General features: G+C 46.9%; 1 protein-coding gene across 2 annotated transcripts; it reads right to left on the bottom strand.

Moving 5' to 3' along the window:
* Positions 1-80: 80 nt before the first annotated feature.
* Positions 81-15,479, bottom strand: LOC136778785 (paired box protein Pax-6-like). 2 transcript variants are annotated; one of them, XM_066735895.1, is made up of 11 exons: positions 15,351-15,479; positions 10,728-11,385; positions 8,256-8,508; positions 7,325-7,505; positions 5,347-5,623; positions 5,059-5,142; positions 4,575-4,739; positions 4,413-4,495; positions 2,661-2,893; positions 2,316-2,572; positions 81-1,753 (listed from the first exon to the last, which is right to left on the bottom strand). In XM_066735895.1, the coding sequence occupies exons 1-11, from the start codon at positions 15,477-15,479 to the stop codon at positions 1,665-1,667; spliced, it is 2,409 nt and encodes an 802-aa protein (XP_066591992.1). In that variant the 3' UTR covers positions 81-1,664. The 2 variants fall into 2 exon arrangements, with proteins under 2 accessions (XP_066591992.1, XP_066591993.1); XM_066735896.1 differs by lacking the exon at positions 5,059-5,142.
* Between the last annotated feature and the right edge of the window lie 6,356 nt (positions 15,480-21,835).

The raw sequence follows: 21,835 nt of genomic DNA, 5'->3' as shown, positions 1-21,835 counted from the left end.
GTCGACATCTACCCCCCCCCCCCCCCCCCCCCGCTCCCATCACCGCCCACCCCTCCAACCCTCCACCTCTTCCTCTTTAAAGAGTTTTCTCGGCATCACCACCACTACCACCACCGAGCAGTCAGCAGTAGTAGGGTGCAATTACCATGAACCCCCATTGCCATCGCATCTCCACCGCTGCCGCACCGCCATTGCTACCACCACCATCACTGACACCACCACCACCACCACCACTTTCACTACCACCATCCTCCGCCCCTTTCATTTTTTTATGGTCCCTTTACTTTTTTCAATCTTCCTCAATCACGATGGACAACTTTTTCCCTACTAGATTGTCACGACTCGGAGAAATACGAACCAAGCAAAATACTATACCAGATACGAACGATGCAAAAATTCACACAATCAGCTTTCTCAAGTCTTTTCTTTCTCGCCGATCAAATTCTCAACAGACGCCTCGAAATGATTGTAAAAGTCCCTGCGTTACCCTGCGTGACCCGGACCTCGTTTCTGCCTATCGTTAAACGTTTCTATTTTCAACTCGATGATTCGTTCATGAATAGAAGAACAAATGAGTGAGAGATAGAGAGAGAGAGAGAGAGAGAGAATAAAAAAGATAAAATAAATTGAAATTTTATTAAAAGTAAAATTACTTCACAGCTCGATTTTGCTTCAACTCCCTGTTAATTGCAAAAATTGGGTGCCATTATCTGGCATTTATCGCTTATAAAATCTGTGGCATTCACCGAAAGTGTACAAAAGTTTATTGTTTATTGTAAAACACACCACAGCTATGCTATAAAAGCGATGAATTAAAATTCAGTTGTACGCAAAAATGGAGTATATGAGACATGAGGATCGACATTTTATAAACTCTTGAGATGAGTATATTTTCATTAGTACTGTTGTCGTTCGACTATTTAATCAATGGAATTGTTGTACGTATGGAGATGTGTCAGGGTGAATATATTGTGTACATTAAAAGAAGAAACATCACAAAAAACAGAGCACAAAAGAAATGTGCAAATTTCACTTTTGGTTGAAAAACTTTAAAGCAGCGGATGAAGTTTCATTAAGTTAAATTGTATGGCACTTTCACTTGTAATTGCTGTACCGCACCTTTGAAATCGAACTTTATCCGCTTTGGCACAGAGTGCAGCAGCAGACTCTTATTTCTCTTTGCCACTCATTCCGCATTCACTGTAATATCTCGTTTTTCTTGGGTCTCGAGCAGCGGCAGCAGTTATAGCAGTATTAGTACAATGGTATCTTAGTAGTATCAGTAGTAGTAGAAGTAGTAGTTAGCAATAGTAATAATAATAGTTAGTATCGATCAGTTTAATCCTCCAGTGAACATTTACTTGGTAATTTTTCATATTTCATTGCGTCGGTGACTCCATTCACTCGCTGGCGTCGGAATTGTGGGTGAGTGGGGTGGTGGCTGGTGTGAGAGCCGCGTTACCCAGAGTGGGGGTGGGAATACCTAAAGAAGCGATGAGCGGCCGCGACACGACGGTTCCTGGACAAGGGCCGCCTTGGCCTTGGCTCGAACCTGGCCCCGGGCCTGTACCAGCGACCACCGACGAGGGAGGTGGCGGCGGGCTCTCCTGGCCGACGAGCAGACTCTTGCCGAAGCTCGCGGTCGGGAACCCGAATAGCTGGGATCACGGAAGCCGTGGCCAATAATTGCTCGTCAGATCCGGAGCCTGCGATGGAATCTGAACTGGCACGGAGACCCCGGCCGAAATTACACCTGAAGATGATACAAAATGCCAACTGTTAAATCTTGCGTATGCTCTCTATAAAAATCTTTGTACGATAGAAAAACAAAGAATAAATAATTGATGAAGGAGAAAAGAAGAGGAGGAGGATGAGAGGTTACACCAACGTTCTCCAACCAAAAACCATCGGGACACGGTGGATTCGGACAAAGTCGCGCTGGCTCTCCACCATTTTATAAAAACTCTCAACTTTTCCCACCCTCCTCCTGAGGTCTCGCGCGCGTCTTTCGCGTCTCCCTTCATCCTTTGAATTCGCACGTTATTGAGCGCTCGGCCAGCCGAGGCGAGAGGCGAAAGACGAAAGGCGAGACCCAACCCATATCTTCGCCCCCTGTGTATCCTCGAGAGAGTAGGGTAAACAGGCGAGCTTTTTCCATGCACGGACGGGAGATGTGGTGGTCGGTTGGAATTTGAGAGAGGGAAGAAAGATTGGTTGATTGGTTGGTTGGCTCGCTCGTGCTGGCTGGTTGGTTGGTTGGCTCTTAGTTAGGTGGAACGGCCTTGAAGCATGCAGTGAATTGCGGTAGCGCTCACCGGTTGCGGTCGAAGTCGTTGGTTGATAGGGTGTACCGGTTGGTCCCGCTGCTTGACTGCCTGGGGTGGTGGGGGTGCCACCATGGGACGTAGGGATGCCACGATGGGGTTGCGAATGCGCGGCGCTGCTATGTGCGTGGGAGTAAGATTGCGTAAGCGAGTGGAGCGGCTCGTGAAAGACGTACGCTGGGTAACCCTCGGCTCGTTGTTGAAGGCAGCTACCACCCATTGATCCACCCAAACTGCTGGACATGGAGCTGAAGAAGCGTGCGCGATGCAAAGAAAAAGAATTAATATATATAGTACAAAATTGAGAAATATCTAGGGAAATGTCTGCAAAATTACCTGTAGGTATCCGGCATCGTAGCGATTGGTTGAGGTATCGAGGAGTACATGGCGTTGAAACCAGCGTTGAGAGGTAATCTTGGTGTCGCTGGAGTTGCCGCAGGTGGTGCGTTACCGCCACCGCCGCCTCCGCTGCTACCACCTCCGACTACCACCTGTTCAACGGCCGCGCGTCTCTGACTCCTCAGCTTCTCTTCTCGGCGCCACTTTGCTCTGCGATTGCTGAACCACACCTGCAACAGACGATCGTACCGTCGGAGGTCAGAATACGGGAGGTTCCAACGGTTGCTATTCTCTCTCTCTCTCTCTCTCTCTCTCTCTCTCGGTACTTCGTACAACCCCATACTCACACACGCACACACGCCCACAGTCCTCGCTCCACTCTCGAAAAGAGAGGAAAAGAAAAGAATGGAAAGTTTGAATCTAGCGGTGCGCGTTCGCTTTCAGCTCTCGGTCCGTCATAGCTGCGCACGGCAAATCGTGTTGGAGAGCACCCCACCGTCAAATATCTACGATTCGCTCGGAGCGCGCTCCTTCCGTCCAATAACGTCGCTCCTCGTAAACTCGTCCTCCCTCATCTCATCCTGAAAACTCGCTTCGATCGATCCATTCCGAATGCCGAATACACGATCCTGAATATACAGCTTGAGAGCTATACTACATGGATTGTGTGGACGAGTCCTTTCCAACTCACCCCCCCCCCCCCCCTCTCTATCTCTCTCGGATTCACTCACTCATTTACTCATATCCAAATCCGGAGAGAGGTGATTTCTCGCCTCTTGACAGGAACGCCCGATTCTTTGTACATAATGGTCCACACGCATTGGTGCGTCTGGCACACACCGGGGACTCACAAGTTGCTATGGATGGAAAACGAGGACGGCCAATCAGAGGGCAACCTCCCCCGGGGACGCGATGTCGTTACCATGGTTGCGTTTGAACCCTCTTAGGCTTTCTACCCCGCTCGATCCCTCACAGGCTCGACCGCGCCATATCTCGTCTTCTCTTCGCTCATCTCTCTTCTCTACACACTCACACACACACACATCAGTTATGCTAGAGATTTTTCTATCCTAGCAAAATCCATCCGATGAGATGCGATCGGTAAGAGGCTCCATAGTAGCATCTAGGCAACAGCCGCTTTTACCTCGAGATTTTCCCGTCGTTCTCTCTCGCTCTCCTCTCCTCTCCTCTCCCCCTATCTACCCTCCCTGTCCGTCCTCTCATACCGGCACTCCCGGTTTCCTGCACTTAGCAAGATCAATACCAGCCAACGAGGCTTGAAAACATGCGTCAACATGGTCTTGCACTTTGTACGTCCACATAACGCTCCGGCATCGGCCCAGCGTTGCTAATGCTACATTCGCTACTGCTACTCTACTAGTTTACTACTACTACTATTATTATTATTATTATGCTCCTGCTCTACCACCAGGTATACGTCCACTTGCACTATTCTACCAGTAAACACAATCTACCACAAGATTCTATATATTTATATATATATATCCCACACTACCCCATGCATCGGCTTCCCGCAATCGTGCAACCTGGCGGCGAAACCCTGATCATCCGAGCAGTCGAGAATCAAGGAAAAACTTTTCTCTCCGATAAAATCTCCAAACTGCCCGATCCGATACGTCTCGCTACGTAACGAGGAAGATTCACCGCACGTTCGCTTCCAAAAACGCAAGAGGAAGGATCTTGACTTTGAAGAGAGACGACACGTTACATTCTCACAATTACACTCACCTGGATACGTGCCTCAGGCAATTTAATCTTATCCGCCAAGCGTTCTCGGGCGTACACGTCCGGGTAATGTGTCCGCTCGAATTCTGAAAGTAGCGAATGTAACGTTAGAGAGGAGTTCGATACACTAGCGCGCTCGGTATCCGGCGCAAATATTTCACCAACCTTTCTCCAAACTGTCTATTTGCTCATTGGAGAAGGATGTGCGATTGCGTTGCAACTTCCGCTTCAGCCTCAACCGCTTCTGCGAGTCTTCGTCGCCGGAAGAATTGTGCTCCGAGTTCCCATCGGACGTTGTCTCCAATTGATGGGACAATAATGATCCAGCATCTGCAAACAAGAGTTGGTCTCGTGTCACGCGGGAGAAAGAGAGAGGTAAAAGCAAAGTACAAGTGAGATAAGACAGGGCTTGCTTCGTTAAAGATGTTTATCAACCATATAGTAAACGTGTGCGTATAAGTGTGCGCGGAAAGGGAAGCTGCTAAGATATCATCACTACCAGATCATCATCAATACAGAGCTATACGTACATCTACACTCTTATAGTACACTCGATTAAACACTATAATTCTCAAAACACTACGATCGATGGAGAATATTCTTCAAAATTTTATTCAAAGGAAAATCTACGAGAAATGATGCAATATACCTGTAGAGTGTAGAAGCGGAGAGAGATTTAGCGGTCTACATTTCCAGTCGGCGCTTACTTCCGGCAAGATTCTTCCATCGGGCTCTATTTCAATGAAAAAAAGACGAAGGATCGAATGCTATTTCTCATCGTGAAGAAGCGACGCGTAGAATCGCGTTCGCGCGTTTGCGGTGTAAAAACGCGCTTTTTTACAAAAAATAACATTAAACGGTAGACAGAGAAAGGAGAATGAACACAGTAGCAGTACGTAGCACAAGTGCAGTAGTACAGATAAATGTATCGACTGACCAGCACGTTTGAGCAAGGAATCGTCCCTGGCGTGCAATTGACTACCGGGCAAGAGCGATTGGCCGGTTCCAGGGGTGGCTGCCGTCGGAATGCCGGTGGCTAATGCGTGATGGGAAGGAGTGGCCGAGTACCAGGGCGAGGGCCACCCGGCTGCTTGTCCGTTGTAGATGCGAAGCTTGTCGTAGACGCTTTCGGCACCCTGGTGAGCCTGCACCGCTGCTGCCTGTTGCTCCTTTTGCGAAGCCAGGTTCCTCAATACCCTGTTTATCGACGAGACCTGTGCAAACAAAGCGCAACCACCAATCTTAATATCATTCTATCAATCTACGTGCAGAGTCTGCGGAGGTTTTGGTACGAAGAAGGAGGGGGGAGAAGAATGTTGGAAAATTGTAGAAAAAAGGGGGGATGGGTAAGATGAAAGGACATACCGCCACCCAATTATTATTATCTATCAAACGGTTTCCATGGCTCTTGGCTGCCACTACCCTCTTTCTACTACAACCCCCCCCCCTCCCTCCTCCTTCCGGAGTCATCTTCCCCCTCACTCGCTTGCTTAGTTGCGGCAACCAGTGGCCAACTCCAAAGTTATAACGAGCCCAGCGCGGACCTCGTACACTCGACTTTATTCTCTCTACAACCCAATCCCCCTTTTCCCTCTTCTCCCTCACGCACTAGAGTGGTCTCCGCGTAACTGCAGTTTCTTAATTACGAGTTTGATAATACCGGAGGAGAAAAAGAGAAATAAACCTCTCACGCACGTATTTTTCAATAGCCACGACGAATCGATATTTCCCTTGACGAATTAATCGGATAGATCTCTCGCTCGGTGCTGTCTTCGAGGATGCTTCTCGGTAAAGTTATTACGCGTCTGCTATCCAAAGCCATGGTTCGTCTCTCTCTCTCTCTCTCTCTCTCTCTCTCAGTTGCGCTCGCCGCACAACAGCCGCAGCACCGATGCAGCCCATTACACGCGCGACCGGACACGAATAATTGTACAACGCGCTTAACTGATCCTATTCACCCTGATTCTGCCCGGTTCCATACGCTCTCTCTCGTCTATCCCTCCGCACCCCATCGACCGGCTGGCTGCCTGCCGGCTTGCTTGCTTTGCCTCCGCTCTCACCAATCCCTATACCACTTAACCAATGAAAAACCAACAAAAAAAAAAGCAAATATTCAAAACAGTACAAGTATACACCGACTAATTGATCGATGGCTAGCTACCGATCGGTGATTTATTGCCACTGCTTTCTTCTATACATATATATATCCTTGGTCAATTTATATATATATCCATACTATATATAACGACAGAGGCGCGTGCCAAGGGGTGGGCGGGGATAGAACGCGCGTCTTTTAGAAGGATAACCACCATTACAGGGAGGAAATTTGTATCGGCACGCAAGGGGAATGGATTTGGGGTGACCGAGTGGGAAGAAGGATGTTTGGAAGAGGAACGCCGAGCGCGCGCGCGGACACAATTCCTCCGAATGGAAAAAGGGGATCGGAAGGAAGAGCATTTGGGGTGGACAATGGCAAGGCCCGTGTAATGGACCGATTACCCCTCCCAGCCGATCGAATTGACGAGACTTTGATTAGGGTCGAGTAGCCGGATCAGACGAGTGAGTAGAAACCGGCTGCGAACTCTGATAAGCTTCCCTTCGCTTCGACCCCTCCCCCACATATCAGTCTTACCACCTCCGCCCTATGCACATTCGCATATGCGTTCCTTTTATCCATGCACCGGTACTCATCTACGCGTGCCACGTTATTATACTATTTTTATACGCATCTGTAACACTCTCCTTACGATAACGACTCTCTGCTTGTATCGACGGAAAGTCCTTAGAATTTTTCCAATTCGTCCACTCTTTATCGGTATCTATTTATACATGTATACGAAGGATAAAGTTGGAAATATCAAAAGTGTAGCTAAAAGAACATTCCTAATACTATCTTAGTGTACGTGGATGCTTACACTGGGAATATTGTCATTATTGCAAACACCCTCTTGCAGCAGTCTGTCCCGAATCTCCCAAGCAAAAATCGAGGGACACTCTCTCTTGTAGTCCGCAATCTTGTTGACCACAGGTGTGGTGGCCACACGTGGTTTGCTACCACCGATTGCTCGCGGCTTAATCGAGCCTGTCTCGTAGTACCTGAAACATTAAGAATCGTGTGAAAAACAGGATGATACCTTCTTGTCCTATTGACCTTTGGTTACAGTATTCGAGTTACAAGTTTACAGCACGTGGGTTGTAGCGTATAACACCATTTGCAAATGGTATCTCTTCGTGTAATGCATCGATTTATCGTTCAAGTAAATTCCGAGATGGTAAACAAATAAAAGGATAAGCGGAACTCTCTAAATATATATATATATATATATATATATATAGGGTGAGAGCCTTGTGACGTCACAGGGTTAAAGCGTGTAATAAGTCATTTATCTATACGTCACTCGGAGGATACAAATTTTCTATAGAGTAAAACTTCTTTGAATGCAAATAGAAAGGAGCTTCGAGAAAAAGGATAGAATTGAAAATGATTGAAATGTTGTGTATAGTTAACGGGATAACAATCTTCTCACGTCTATAAATTTATACTTTGGAGCGTATCGAGTGCTTCGAGAATAATTCAAAATGACAAAAATTCTAAATATTAAACTCCAGAAACATTTTGAATCATTCTCAACGAGTGTCACAGCTGACATTTAAGAGCAAAATACGTTAAAGCTCGATAACTATTTGATCTTGAGATTCGCTTCGAGCTACAAACAAGCGCATAAAAAGCGGCACTGTATTGCTGCATTCTCAGAGTTGCGAAAGGCAAAAACGGTGGTTTTTGCCAATTGTTTACCGACGCTTCAGCTTGTAACTCGAGCTTCCCCCAAGATTGGAGAAACATACCTGCCAAGGATCTTGGAGACGCAGCCATTGCTCACTTGGAGAATCCGCGAGATATCGCAAGGTCTCGCGCCACTGTGCGCCAGTTCGACAATCTTCTGCCTGGTGGAATCCGGCAACGGACGACCATTGACGTAAACACCTCCGAGCTGGTTGACCCCGCTGTGTCCCGCAGCCGAGCAGCCAAATATCGAGTTCTGTCCGACCATAGAACCCCCTCCAATACCCGCGCCACCCCCGTGCATCAAGTCCTCCTCTGCGAACCAATAATTCCTCTATTTTCATTTTCTTTAACAGAAGAAAAAAATATGTAAATATAGCTTGCCTCCCTGTCTCTTTAGAAACGTAGAAAAACGTGCTACGATTGAGAATAAGAGGAGTCGTGGAAGAGATTTTTGCCTGGAAGGTGCGAAAATGGAAGGCGGAAGAAAAAAAACTCGTCTCTCTCTCTCTCTCTCGGATGTACATGCGTGTATATAGAAAGAGAGAGTAGCACCGGAGGGAAAAGAAGAAAGGGTCTGTGAGAGAGAGAGAGAGAGAGAGAGAGAGAAGTGGATAGCGTTTGCTGGAAGGGCAGGAAAGAGTGGGAAAGGGGCACACGGTCTACTCGAGTTGGCTGCAAAGCTAAATGCATCTTGCAATTAACGAATTTAATTAATCTCCCACTTTCGCGCGACGCAAAGCGACAAGAAATAGTCGGAATGTAATTTGAATGGGCCGTGGTACACGGGAACCACTTTGAATAACGACGCAGGACGCGCGCGTTTTCAACCTTTCTCCGCAATGTGCGGCACAACCCCCATTTAGACTTTCCTCTTGGTCTTTGCTGCTGGAGCAGGAGATGTACACTCTACATTTTGTGATTATCCGACGTTCAAAGGAGCGTCTTTTGCCTCCCTAAGTGTCAGCACGTACCTGCCTCGACTTTGCACTTTCTATAAAAGGCACAGCAGCAGCAGCAACACAGACAACTTTGCCCGCGGCTTTTTATACGTATGTATGTATATATATATATATATATACCCTTCTCCATTCAACTAACTCGATCGCGCGCTTTCGTTTATCATCAAAGCTTTCGAGTATCGCTCGCGATTCTTGCAATCGGACAAGATCCCTTCTTTTCCTCCTGCTACGTATATGTGTACATATATATATACATATATAAAGAGAGAGAATATCGCGTTAATCCACGACGGAGCCGAAAGCTAGCGATGCCACAAAGAGAGGCGAAAAGCTTCCACTTGGCTGAGCGTGAAACGGGACACAGATTACGGACCATCCTGTCGGTAACCCTGTGGAGCTGCACTTAGTGGACGGGAAGACGAAAGGAGAGGAGGAACGTAGCTTAAGAACGAGGAGAAACTATAACGATGATGGCGTGCCTGTGCGACGCCAGCGCCGACGGCAGAGCGAGCGCAAACTGCACGGCAAGAACATTGTTCGCCAAACTGGAATTATTCGCTTTTCAAAGTCCCTCGATTTTGCGTTTCTAGAGTGTGACGGGGGAGGGGGTAGGAATACGTTTTCCAGAGATAAACAGTAACAGTTGGAAAGAAGCGATTGATCGTTATTCGATAATGGAAACAAAACACGCCAACCAAGCGGCTAATGCATCGTTCCAATTTCCAACGATGACGGAAAGCTTACGTCGCGTCGGAATATTTGTTTAATGGGATGCGATAATAGTACGCGGATAATTAGCTCCGCGCTTCCAACCGCAGTCGCGCGCACTCCAAGGTAACGAGCTGAATCGACGAGGACCACCGACCTCCGGCCAAACACAATTTTCAACGAAAAACACGATCGAGCCCCATCCCCACCTATTAATTGCTATTATGCGGTGCGCGGTGCTATGGGTTATAAAGGGAATGAAAAAAACAACGCGTGATACGAGAGAGAGAGAGAGAGAGAGAGAGTAAATTGAAGGATCTTTCTAGCAACAGCGTTAAATGGAAAGCTGTGTCGAGGTACGACAGTAGCAAGTGCGTTTGTTGTCGCGCACCTCCCTCCTCCTGCAGGACACTCGAGAAAAATCGGTGGAATCTAGCCGCGAATGGGAAAGCAAGAAAACGCGTGGAGAGAACGAACGTGCCGAGTTCGTTGACGCTATTGAGGCGCTAAGCGTCACCCTCGAAGCTGCAAAGGGGCTGTTGCCCCGACAGAAGCCGAGCAAAGGCGTGTTGGGTTACCGGCTAACCCCGAGGGTAACCGCGAACTCCACCTAAGCCCATAAGCGTATACCTATTTACTTGGCTTGCTACCAAACCTCCCCCTTTCCTTTCTGTACTCGGCATCATTCATCGCGTCAAGGTTAAATCCGTCATTAATTCTTTCTCCGGCACACAAGCATCTCTACGCTGTATCATTGACCGAGTAGAGAGAGAGAGAGAGAGAGAGAGAGAGAAAGCGAGTGAGAGAGTGAGTGTGAGAGAGAAAGAGAGAGAGAGAGAGAGAGAGAGCCAAGCACTTACTGACCTTTGTGCGGCATTTTCCAAAAAGTCGGCTCGGGGGTGGGCGAGCAAGGGTTGGCAACCCCCGCGCCAAACAGGGTTCTTGCCGCGTGTAACGCCGCCGCCACTGTTTCGCGACTTCTAGCTGCCGCAGCGCTAGCCGGATAATCTGAAGCGCCCTCGCTTCCCGCGACGCCACCTCCGTTAACTCCACTTCCGCCGACCAAACCGGCGCCGCCGTTACCACCACCGATGCATGAACGAAGCTGCAAACTCAGTCGACTGCTAACGTTGTTCCCGTGGTTTCTGTTATTGCTGTTGCTTCTGCTATTGTTGTGGTTATTGTTGCTGTGATAGTGGATCCCGCCAATTCCAACTCCTACGATCCCGCTGTTGTTAGCGTTTCCGCCTCTTTCTCTCGTTCCTCCACCTCCACCTCCTCCGCCTCTTCCTTCTCTTTCTCGTTCTCTTTCTCCTCCACCGCTATCACCACTGTCCCCACAACCACCACTTCCAGTGCTGCCTTTGCCACCACCGTCACCTCCTACACTGATGCCACTGCCACCACTACTACCACCACCAACAACACCACCACCACCACTATCACAATCACCGTCACCGTCACCGCCGCCGCCTCCGCCTCCTCCACCTCCGCCGCCTCCGCCGGCCACACTAACGCAGTGCTGAAACATCCATAAAACACAAAAGCAATATGTAGTCTTGTATCTTTTGCAGTGAAACTCGAAAGAAATTTTTATGGCTCGACCGATGGAATCGAGGTCTCTTAACCAAAATATAACGTCGAAAGACACGCTAGTATCTCGATGGTAAATAATTAAAAACGGGATACTATTCTCTTACGCAAAGTTTGACTACTTCTTCGTTTGAATATATATTTTTAAATCGATCAGTTTCATCGAAATCTAATGTCATAACGTTGAATAAGCTTTCGAATGAGACTACTTTGAAGCAAATCGGTTGACGCAGTGTTGAGACTTGTTTTTCTTAGAAATCTGCACGCGTCTGTAGTTTCGAAACTTGCGCGTTTATTCCCTCCTTGCGCACATACCAACGGAAACTCGATGAAGCGAGAATATGTAATTGTATAAGTTTATAAAAAAAAAAAAAGTTCATCCAAAATGACAATAGGTATTTATAGATAACTCTGCATAATGCGTACATGTGCTACTCGGCGTTCTCACTTAACTGGTATTGTAATTGGTATGTTCGATCCCTGTAGCAGGGACTTTCAAAGGAATCGAATGACGAGAACTGACAAAAACATATTATCCCTGGCTTTTCTCGTGTATACAATAGATTCTCAATCGGATTTAACGATACTTTGCGATTAATCTTCACGGAACGCAAGAGGAAGGATTACGCGTCGCAAAAGCTATACACAGACGCAGCGTAGCTCTTGAGCGAAATGAAGTAGGGGGTAGACATATACACACGAGGGCTCTGAAATAGTCGCGTATAATTGGACGACGCTTCTAAGTGAAAAGGTCGACAAACGACGCGAGAAACTCTGCATAAAGAAATTGAGAGGTAAAGCACAAGCTGCTAACAATCGTTTAGCTTTGTTTATACTACGTTAGTCGAGCTTGTATTCGATACAGCTGCGGCACATTTTATTTAACAAGTAGGGCAGATAGAAAAATACAATGCGTTAGATTACGGTACAACGCGAGGATAAAACGAACAGTGACGATATGTTAAACAGCAGGAGAGATGAGTTTATATTCATTAGGTCGTCGGCATTAATTAGCTCGCTCAAAGCATTTGTTTCAACAAGCAGACAGAAGGTAGCAATAATTCCCGACGGGCTTTTCGTCCGTGTTATATTATCCAGCTCGCTCGGCTGTTCACTCTGTCGTTCATTAAATTGTGAATCGCGAGCGAGTAGCCGTAGAAAAAGCTAAAGAGAGACTCACCTCTCCGAATCGGGTCGGGACTCTTTTTTCTCGATGATAATGAGCAAACTAGCGGTGTGTTAATAACGCCATTGTGTCACGCGCAATTTGTGCCAAAGCGTGCAGCGCCGCTTTCAAGTTATTACGTCTATCACGTTTTGTTGCACTTTTTTTTATGGCTAATAGGAGGCAATTTTAGGGGAAAAATGGACTACGTCGTCACCGCGTCCGTCGCGCGGCTCTAACGAAGCGCGGTGCAGTTGATAAAGTTGTATAAGCAACTTTGAGTGCTTGCAAAGGAAACTCGTAAACTCTTTCCGCTACTATGGTTACTTTTCTTCTCATCGTCGTCGTCCTCCTCCTCCGCTACCATCCATCCTTTCACGTTTAGCACACTGATGGAAGCGTCGACGCGCGGGAACTTAATAGATACCTGGACGTACTTTGACTCTTTTCGGTAAACCGTGGACGATTCGATCAATCCGCCATTGACGCGATCACTGTTATACTTCCTCGCGACGTGTGCGAGGGAACTCGAGATCCAGGAATTATTGGCATTGAGAGCGACTCACCGTGTCGAGAATGGCCGTGATCAGGCCGGATACAGTCACCGCCCAAAAGCACAATCTAGCAGATTCAGCAACGACGGCAACCGCACAGTCTTTTCAGCTTCCACTGTCTCTGCGCACTCCTGCTTCTCGTCGATACTAATTATCACTTGCAACGCACAACGATCGAACCTCCATCTCACAACAGGTTTGTCACTTCACCAGCGGCGTACGTAGATGCGGGAGAACGGTGAGGCGAGAAATGGCGGAGGGTACGGAAAGGGAATATAAAGAAAAGGAGGAAGAGGAAGAAAGGAAGGAGGGGTGGGGGAAGGAGGAAGAGGAGAGACGTGATCGAAGCGGAGCGGTAACAATGGGCGTGCGAGGATGGATCGTCTTGGAGGATAAAACAATCACGGTAACGATCCGTAGACTACTCCGGTGGAGTGGAACTCGAAGCTGGAGATGCGAACGTAGGAAAGGAGCACGCGAAAGCGCGCTGACTCTAGCAGAGAGAGCACGTGCAGCTATAAAACGAGGGTGCAGTGACGCATCGATGCGCAGCACCCGATTGACCAGCGGAGTCTGTTACGACTGTTACTCTTGTCCGTTCGGCCGTCCGCTAGGCCTGCTGCGTCTGCCTCTACCTAACCTTCCTTACTTCCTTCCTTCCTACTCACTCGCTCGCTCGCTTCCCTGCCACCTCTGCCTGCTGCCTGAGTGCATGCCCTACCGAATACCGAGTACCGCCACTACCGCCTGCCTCCTACGTCCTACGTCCTTCCTTCTCTCACGCTGTATTGCTCCGTGCTGCTGATGCGATCCCCGGCTACACACAACTCTACGGCTATCATTTTGCCGCCTCCCCACCAACGAGTCCTGCAAACCTTAACCCTCCAACCCCACCATCTCCGAAAGCTCTCTCTCTCTTTCTCTCTCTCTGTCTCTCCTTCCTCTCTCTCGCTACAGTCTTTCGCTCGCGTCCTGTACAAAACGGGCGGGAACGCTCGACGCGAGTCACGCCCAGTACAGGTCGAAAGTGGCACCGTTAGCGTGGAGGCGTGGCGACCGATGGGCGGCTTCGCTTATCCGGTTGGTCGCGAATATCGCCGACGCCATTGCGCCATACCATTTACGCTCGCGATCACTAATCCTGTACAGCGCCGACGCCGATCTCGACGTCGCGCCTGCCTGAGACGTCGCGCTACGTCGCTCTCGTCGCTCTCGTCGAGCGGTACAACACTCTAACGCGACGCGCAAACCCCTGTTGTATTTCGAGCCAGTTTTCTCCTTATCGTTTTCTTCTCTCTTTCCCTACCGATTTGGCCTTCTCACCAGGTAAGTCTTTCCTATCGTCTTGCCGTTTCGAACCTCTGTACTACATCCCTCCCCCCCCCCCTTCCCGTCCCCCTCTTGCTTTACACAAATTTCTCGTAAATATACGTCTGTACCACAATAAAGCTCTTGACCAAAAATAACAAATATATAACATAGGTGAACTAAAGCAAGACAAAGATAGGCGTGTCAACAACGTCGTCTTAGGGAGCAAGAAGGTGGGGATGCGTCAGTAAATCTTGACCAATAACCTTACGGCGCTACATGGTGATGCAACGGCGCTAACGTAGGTTCTTCTCTCTTCGACGAATTTTCGATGAAAAGAGGAAAAAAGCTCGACACGAGAGATCCCTAGAAAATAAAATAGTGTCGAGTCGCGTCGAGGGTATTCTTCCAGTTCCACTCGAGAATACAACCGATTTGAATCCTCGGTTATCCGCGTAACTATAGTTTTTTTTCTTTGCGTTTGAACGAAAACAAACCATCGGTCATCGGGACGAAAAGAACAAACCTGAAACATATATAAAAGTTTTCATTTTGTAAACACAAATATTAGATAAGGGGCGTAGTACGAGCAAGTAAATTCGATGCATTTATGATAGGGACAAATATGGGCGTGGAGAGAGCGACGCTCCGGTTGGGACAAGCGGCGCTCAGCCCTTTTGTCACGCCGCTCGTGACGCTCGTGTAGCTTTCGGCTAATCCACCGCGTGCAATTGGATTTATAAAGCAAAAACTAAAACCACGCCGAATCCTGTTGCTGCATGTGTTCGCCAATCGGTTATGTTTGTAAGAAGGATTTCCGCGTAGCAACCGCGCGTATAGTTGGTGTTGATTGGCAGAGCTACAAACCTTGTTCGATTTATGTTGCAGGGTGCTTTCGGTGGAGATCGGCGGGCGGCAAACGCTCTCGCTTCTGTTTCTCGGTACGGGTGAGATGCGGAGATATACGCGGAAGTATTTAGAGACGGACGCGGGCATCGGCTGATTTCAAGGCTCGGCGATCAGCATTAAAGCGGGCAACAAGTGCAAGTCCCGAGCAGAATGGAGCCGACATCTCGGTGTAATCAGACACCGGCACTGGCGCGCGGCGAGCTGGCCCAGGGGCATGAGCTACCATGCCCTCGCCTATAATTGAAAACATCCGAGTAGTTCCTTTGCATTATCTGTATCAAATATATATATATATATATACATATATACACTTACCACAGCGCCCGAGTGCAATGCACCACATTGTCGATGCTCGTGTATGTCTTCTTCTCGCTCAGTCATTTGCTGAAATCCTGGCTCCGGTCGAAAAGGGAAGAATGGGAGGGGGAACGGGAGAGAAAGAGACAAGGGAAAAATGGGAAATTCCTTTGACGGCTGGAATAAGAGACTGGAGCGCGATAATGCGTTTCAAAGTAAGCCGGTTGACGTAAAGAAGGTGTAAATACTGGTGAGATGCTTTCTAGGATCGACGATGCGACGATGCACTCGAAGGGAACGTGCAAAGGACGCCGACAAAGGTGGCTTTCATCCATGCCAATAACTTCAATAAGATTTTTTTCTCGCAAGAGAATGCCCCATACATATACGTACCATTATACGCATATGTATATATATACATAGATATCTGTATACCGGCTAGGATAAGGCCTCTGATCTCCCTTCCTTTTCACTTTTCTTCTGGCAGTGACGGAAGAAAGCAATGAAAGCATCGATAGCGCGGTCGCGCGGCAACACGCTTTAATCTGGAGCTTTAAAGGTGGGGTAGCGACCGGGGCGTGCCGTGCCGAGTGCCGACCGAGCTGGCCAAGTCGCGTCGCGGCACCCTTTGCGGCATTCCATCAAAAGAGGAGAGAAAGAGAGAGAGAGAGAGACTCGCGTGATCTTACTTAAATAGTATACATCGAGTACAGAGTATAGTTACACTATATATATACATATATATACTATACAGATATAGCTGAGCGAAGAAAAGGTCTAAGAGGAAAATGTTGAACCCTCCTCCTATCCCCGTTCGATGGACTCATTATGGCAACAAGAGGCCCTGGCTGGTATTGGCTTTGCGTTCTACACACGTCGTTATACGTATACATACATATACAAGTAGATCTGGAGGGGACTAGTGGTCGGAACAGAATGAAGCAGAGCATCCCTTATTTCGCGGCGGGCTAGTTGCACGGCTCGACGCATTCGAATAACCTTGCTTCTCCCTTTTATCTCCTCTCTTCACCCCTCTCTCCCTCTCTCTCTCTCTCTCTCTAGATTCCAGGTGCGGTGCCCCTCGTCAGCCCCTCTTAAAAATTGGGCCCATCAGCTGCGTCCCTCGACCTCAACACATTAAAATTCTTGCAAACTTTGACAAAAAGGATGAGCGACAACGAGGAGAAGCATTATTGTCTCTGGATGAAATTCGGCCGCTCCGTCGGATGATCCTGAAGGCGAGTTGCGCGCGACTGAGGAGCGACGAATACTGGCACAGGATGCAACGATGGAAATAACGTGCTTACGCGCGATCAGCCATTGTAGCACCAGGAGTGGGTCGCCGAGGACCGGTGTCGATGCCAAAACCTCAGTTAAGCCGCAATATTGTGGGCCCTGGCAAAAAGAAGAAGAAGCTTCTTATACTTTTCGGTCACCATATACGCGTGTCTTTGTGTGTTGCTGTATGTGTGTGCCGTAACTTACTTATTTTCCCATTTCAATCATTGACAACAGCGAGTATAGATTACACGTAGAAAATGGGCGGTGCGATGTAAAAGCTCGAGGCGGTTTTGTCCGTCGACAATGGTCATGTTTGCCGACAGAAATTTTCCAAGATTAAGGCCTCGCCGGAGAGATCTCGGGGAGGTTCCTTTTCGCGCGTGACTGCCACCAATGAGTAGCGAGGAACAGGGCGGCACGTTTGTAGTACTGTGCACCACGATGGCTTCTAACAAAGCGTCTCATTGTACGCTTAGGTATTTTACATCTTGCATTCTTTGCCAATAGTCCTGAAAATTACACACAGCTAAGAAAAGCCTGCGCGTTTTCCATCCCTTTCCACACATTCGTCGCTCTAACAAGTTGCTTATTTCGTAACGCCCACTGAGGATGTATCGTACATGTAGGATATACCTACGTGGCATTTTACAATCAGTAAACAAAAAAGGAAGGGTGAGAAGGGAGGAAGACTGACACATTCTTAGACGGCTTACGATGTTATCTCGCCGATATTCGAAAGTAGCTGGCTTCTTTCTTCGTGCACCCGAAACGAATGCATTTGGAGCACGAATGTACTGCTAATAAAGATGACAATAATGATCAGGTAATTACAATAGAGTAATCATCAAGCATCTATTCGTGAACGTAGACTCGAATATTAAAATCAATAAAATATAGTCCTGTCACTAAAAAAAACATAATTATATTAATGTTTACCTATAATTAATGAGATTAAAATAAATTAATTATTGTTGTATTTACACACTTAGAAGCACACGTTTTAGTTGAATTTCATTCCACAGTTCGCACACCTCTCATCGACGTAGATCATCTTTCTCTAGGGTCAAAAGAAGCAGCAAGTCCCACATCAACTGACCCATGTCATATCGTCGGACTGCGCAACATCAAAAGAGGCCAGATTCTTTTCCCGGCAACGGCAACGGCAAAGCATTCCGTGTGTCAGCGTTTGCCGATGATCTACATTAAAAGGATATTCACGAGATCAAGATTTTACAAACTTGTTTCGCCTCGCATAAAAATTAGCCCCGTCCACCTGAGAGAATTTGATTGGTTTAATTGTGTCTATTTAAGGAAATGTTATGTTTTTCTGAACGAGACAGGTAGTATATAGAGGTGGTATCGCGCGTTTTAGACACATAGGCCAAGTATAGCAATAGAAAAGAAGAATGCTGAAAGAGTCGAAGCACTCTTGTGTCTTTACTTACCAATCTTTAACAATCCAATCCTCCCAATCTTCGATTTTTTGCCAAGTTGCACACAGTGCACTACGATCCATATATATATATATATATATATATATATATATATATATACAATACAATAGAATACAATACGCGTGCTTATGTCGGCTAATAATTCACTCTTCATTGATCATTTCTGACATATGTTTTCACGTCACACACAAGCTTTCTTTCCTGGCAAACTCCACCCCCGTTATATGGATCTGGAACAAGAATAAAACGAGTTAGGGTTACTGCAGTTTGTGTAGGGTCGGCCAACCGTGTCAGCGTAAAGGATAACACAACGACACTGCCGCATAAACTCCCAAAGTTGACGCGTCGATTCATGTTCACAACACTGTACTATACACATTAGCCTTCGTAACAAAGGAAGAAAATGATATACCAATATGACACACGCTTCTTGTTTACCCTCTACTATTTAACCTTTTACTTATCAATTACCAAATGCTATAGTCTAATAATCGCAATTCTACCTCCACATAAATATCTAGAGTGTCTAGATGCGTAATTGCGTGTTTCGTGCAAGAAGAGAAAAAGAGTCCTGTACGATTGCATCCCCATCTCGTCTCATCTCCATGTCCATGTCCATGTCCATGTCCAGTTTAAAGGACCACCCCGTTTCACGACGATCATGTCCCTATCACACAAACTAGCCGCCCCCTCATCCATCATTCCTCGGTCGTACGCTGTCAGTTGTTACCACGTTAAGCGCCTCTCGCTCGATCCTTTTCCATTTCTTCGCTCATATAAAAATAATCGCCAAAACTCACGAGTGCCTTCCACTCGATCCCTTCTTTTTCCATGCAACTCACCCCCCCCCCCCCCCTCTTTTCTTTTCCCTTTTCGGCATTACTCCAACGACATTAATCGTAGCTCCTGCGTTGTCTAAAATCCCACCCATCCAATTACCATCCCTCGATGTAACTGTGTAACTCCACGACGACGTATTTAATGACATATCCTTCGATCTGGGCGGTCGACGAGGTTTATAATTTTACGTTGACCAACCGGTTGTGTGTCACGAATCACGCCGGCTGGACAGTACCCGGCTAATTGTTGATTGATCGTTCCTGAATAACTTGATCAGTCGTGTCCAAAGGTCCAAGTAATTGCGTTGTAATCACGGATCAGCATCTTTTATTACGCCATACCTGCAAATATATATATATCAATTTTAGTTTGGTATATAAAGAGCGTTGCGTGCATTGTTTCATTGATTGGAAATTATGGATGCGCAAAGTTTATACTAGCGTGAGACAACGGGTCAGTGTAATAGTATGCAACGAAGGAGGATAAATGAAGTGAGGTGCATGCATGGTGAGTGTATATAGGGAAACTGGGAAAGAAGGAAAGAGGGGTCTCGTTGCTACAACAAGGCACGTGCTGTATAGCCATATAATAGCCAGCAGAGACCACAGAGCCGCAAAAGAGGCGGCTTACATTATTATAAGGCGGGCAGGTGAACGACGCCCCCCCATTGACAGTACTAACGAGGGGATCGGTAATTATTACCCACGACTTAACTCCTAGCTGCCCGTGCAAAGACCTTTATTGCGGTGCTTCGTTTCGTGCTCGCTCGCAGTGCTATCCCCAACAGCAATGCTCTCTTATTCTCTCGCCAAACAGAGGACATTTTTCTCTCTATCTATTTCTTTCTCGCTTCCTTACTCTCTTTCTAAATATACTATATATAGTATTACTTATGAACAGGAAGGCAAATTCATCCATCATGGTCTCAACGTGCAACTTGTCAACATTATCTGACGCTTCTTTTTTAAAGGGATATAGAAGTATAGAAGATCCTTTAAAGCGATTAAAACATTTCTTCGTTTACCTACTTGAAAGGATCCGGTGAAATACATGTATATACCATACCCGGTTAGGAACAAGTACCGAAACTCGGATAATCGTCCCAACGCCCATTTCAGGCCTCGGCTACAATTCGAAACTAAGTACCGAGAAACCCAATGAATGAAGGTTAATCCTTTTTAAATAATACACCCTCGTTAAGTGTAATGAATCCTGGGACCGAGGTCCAACGACGAAAGGAAAAAGTAGAGAGAGAGAGAGAGAGAGAGAGAGAGAGAGAGAGAGAGTGAGACAGAGACGAGGTATATTATACAGTAAAGGTAAAAATGACTGGAAGGCCAAAAATGGTCCAGGACTTGGAAGCGCTTAGCCCCCGTGCTCAGCCGAGACTTGGATATTTGGATACCCATAATCCCCTTTCCACGATTCCACAGATTTTCATCTATACCTGACTGAAGGGTGACAAATAATATCAAGTTGCTCAGCTTGGTCTACCTCCAGACCTGCTGCTATCTGATTTTTAAGGACGCGAAAGATGATCCCGCAACATCCAGCGACGGCTACAAAGGAGAAGCGGCATTTAAGCCTTTCTACGCTCTTGCCTAGTCTGCTGCACCATCTCCCACTTTATTCTAGTGCCATCGCTTCCAATGTTTACTCCTGGAATAAATAAAGCCACGAATTAATGATTATTATTATTATTATTATTAGATTAAAACAGTACTATATATATATATATAACTATACGTATAGGAAGTAAGAGCGACAGAGTCAGAGAGATTGTTTCGATGGATATAGCTCCAGTGCTTTGATGTCCCGCCGTCAAATCACCTTAGTTGCACATACTAGCCTGAACGTCAATCCACCCTCAGCGTATACACACTTGCACTTTGAAGCACACTTTCACACGAATGTACAAGCTTGCAATAGAGGGTGGAAGGAACGTCGTGAACGCTCGGTACTTGGCTGCTCAGTGCTCGCCCCATATAAGCCAAAAGCCGCCCACTCTTGCATCGAGACCTTCCCGATACAATTTGTAAACAGCGCAAAAATGCCACTCGACGACCCAGCCGAAACCCCCTAAGGATCTCAAACGTGCCGTTCTTTCTCATTTTTTTAATTGAATTAGCCATACTTATCGATAACGGGCTATTTCTTGCGGTATTTCTTTCTTCGTGTCACGTAAGCATCAGCAAACTGTTAGAGTGTGAGTTGATTTGGGTCCGTGGTCTGTCAGCCTCGAGACTCTCTCGACCAGTTTCGTTCTGACCATGCGACCAACACAGCGGGTCGCCGTCGAGGCCACAAATGAAGAAGCACTCCGGAACGCTATTCTCCTCCCTTTCAAAACGGATAAAGGGAATAATTAGAAGCTTAAAATTCTTGCCGGTCAACGATGATTACACGCCTCGTTAGAATATTTGCTTCTGGAATTATATATTTACTCACCGAGATCTTGTGCGATCCAATTCACAAACCTTGGATACACTCGTCGCGTGGCAATTTCAAAGCGTTACTTGCGATTGATTGATATATCTATATGTATGTATATGTGAATATTCTTCAAGCATG

This window comes from Prorops nasuta, unplaced genomic scaffold (genome assembly GCF_024137725.1).
Source record: "Prorops nasuta isolate Cenicafe-Biocafe unplaced genomic scaffold, Cenicafe_Pnas_1.2 PNAS00015, whole genome shotgun sequence".
Taxonomy (NCBI): Eukaryota; Metazoa; Arthropoda; class Insecta; order Hymenoptera; family Bethylidae; genus Prorops; species Prorops nasuta.
Note: the sequence above shows the minus strand (reverse complement) of the source record. Positions and strands in the feature narration are given on the sequence as shown.

What these genes read in the sequence shown, in the direction of transcription:
- LOC136778785 (XM_066735895.1), bottom strand. Translation starts at nt 15,479, where the DNA reads ATGCCCGCGTCCGTCTCTAAATACTTCCGCGTATATCTCCGCATCTCA. An exon ending in TCCGCTTCTACACTCTACAG is followed by an intron (nt 4,740 to 5,058) that starts GTATATTGCATC and finishes TCTTGTTTGCAG; the next exon opens with ATGCTGGATCATTATTGTCC. An exon ending in ACGATGCCGGATACCTACAG is followed by an intron (nt 2,573 to 2,660) that starts GTAATTTTGCAG and finishes ACGCTTCTTCAG; the next exon opens with CTCCATGTCCAGCAGTTTGG.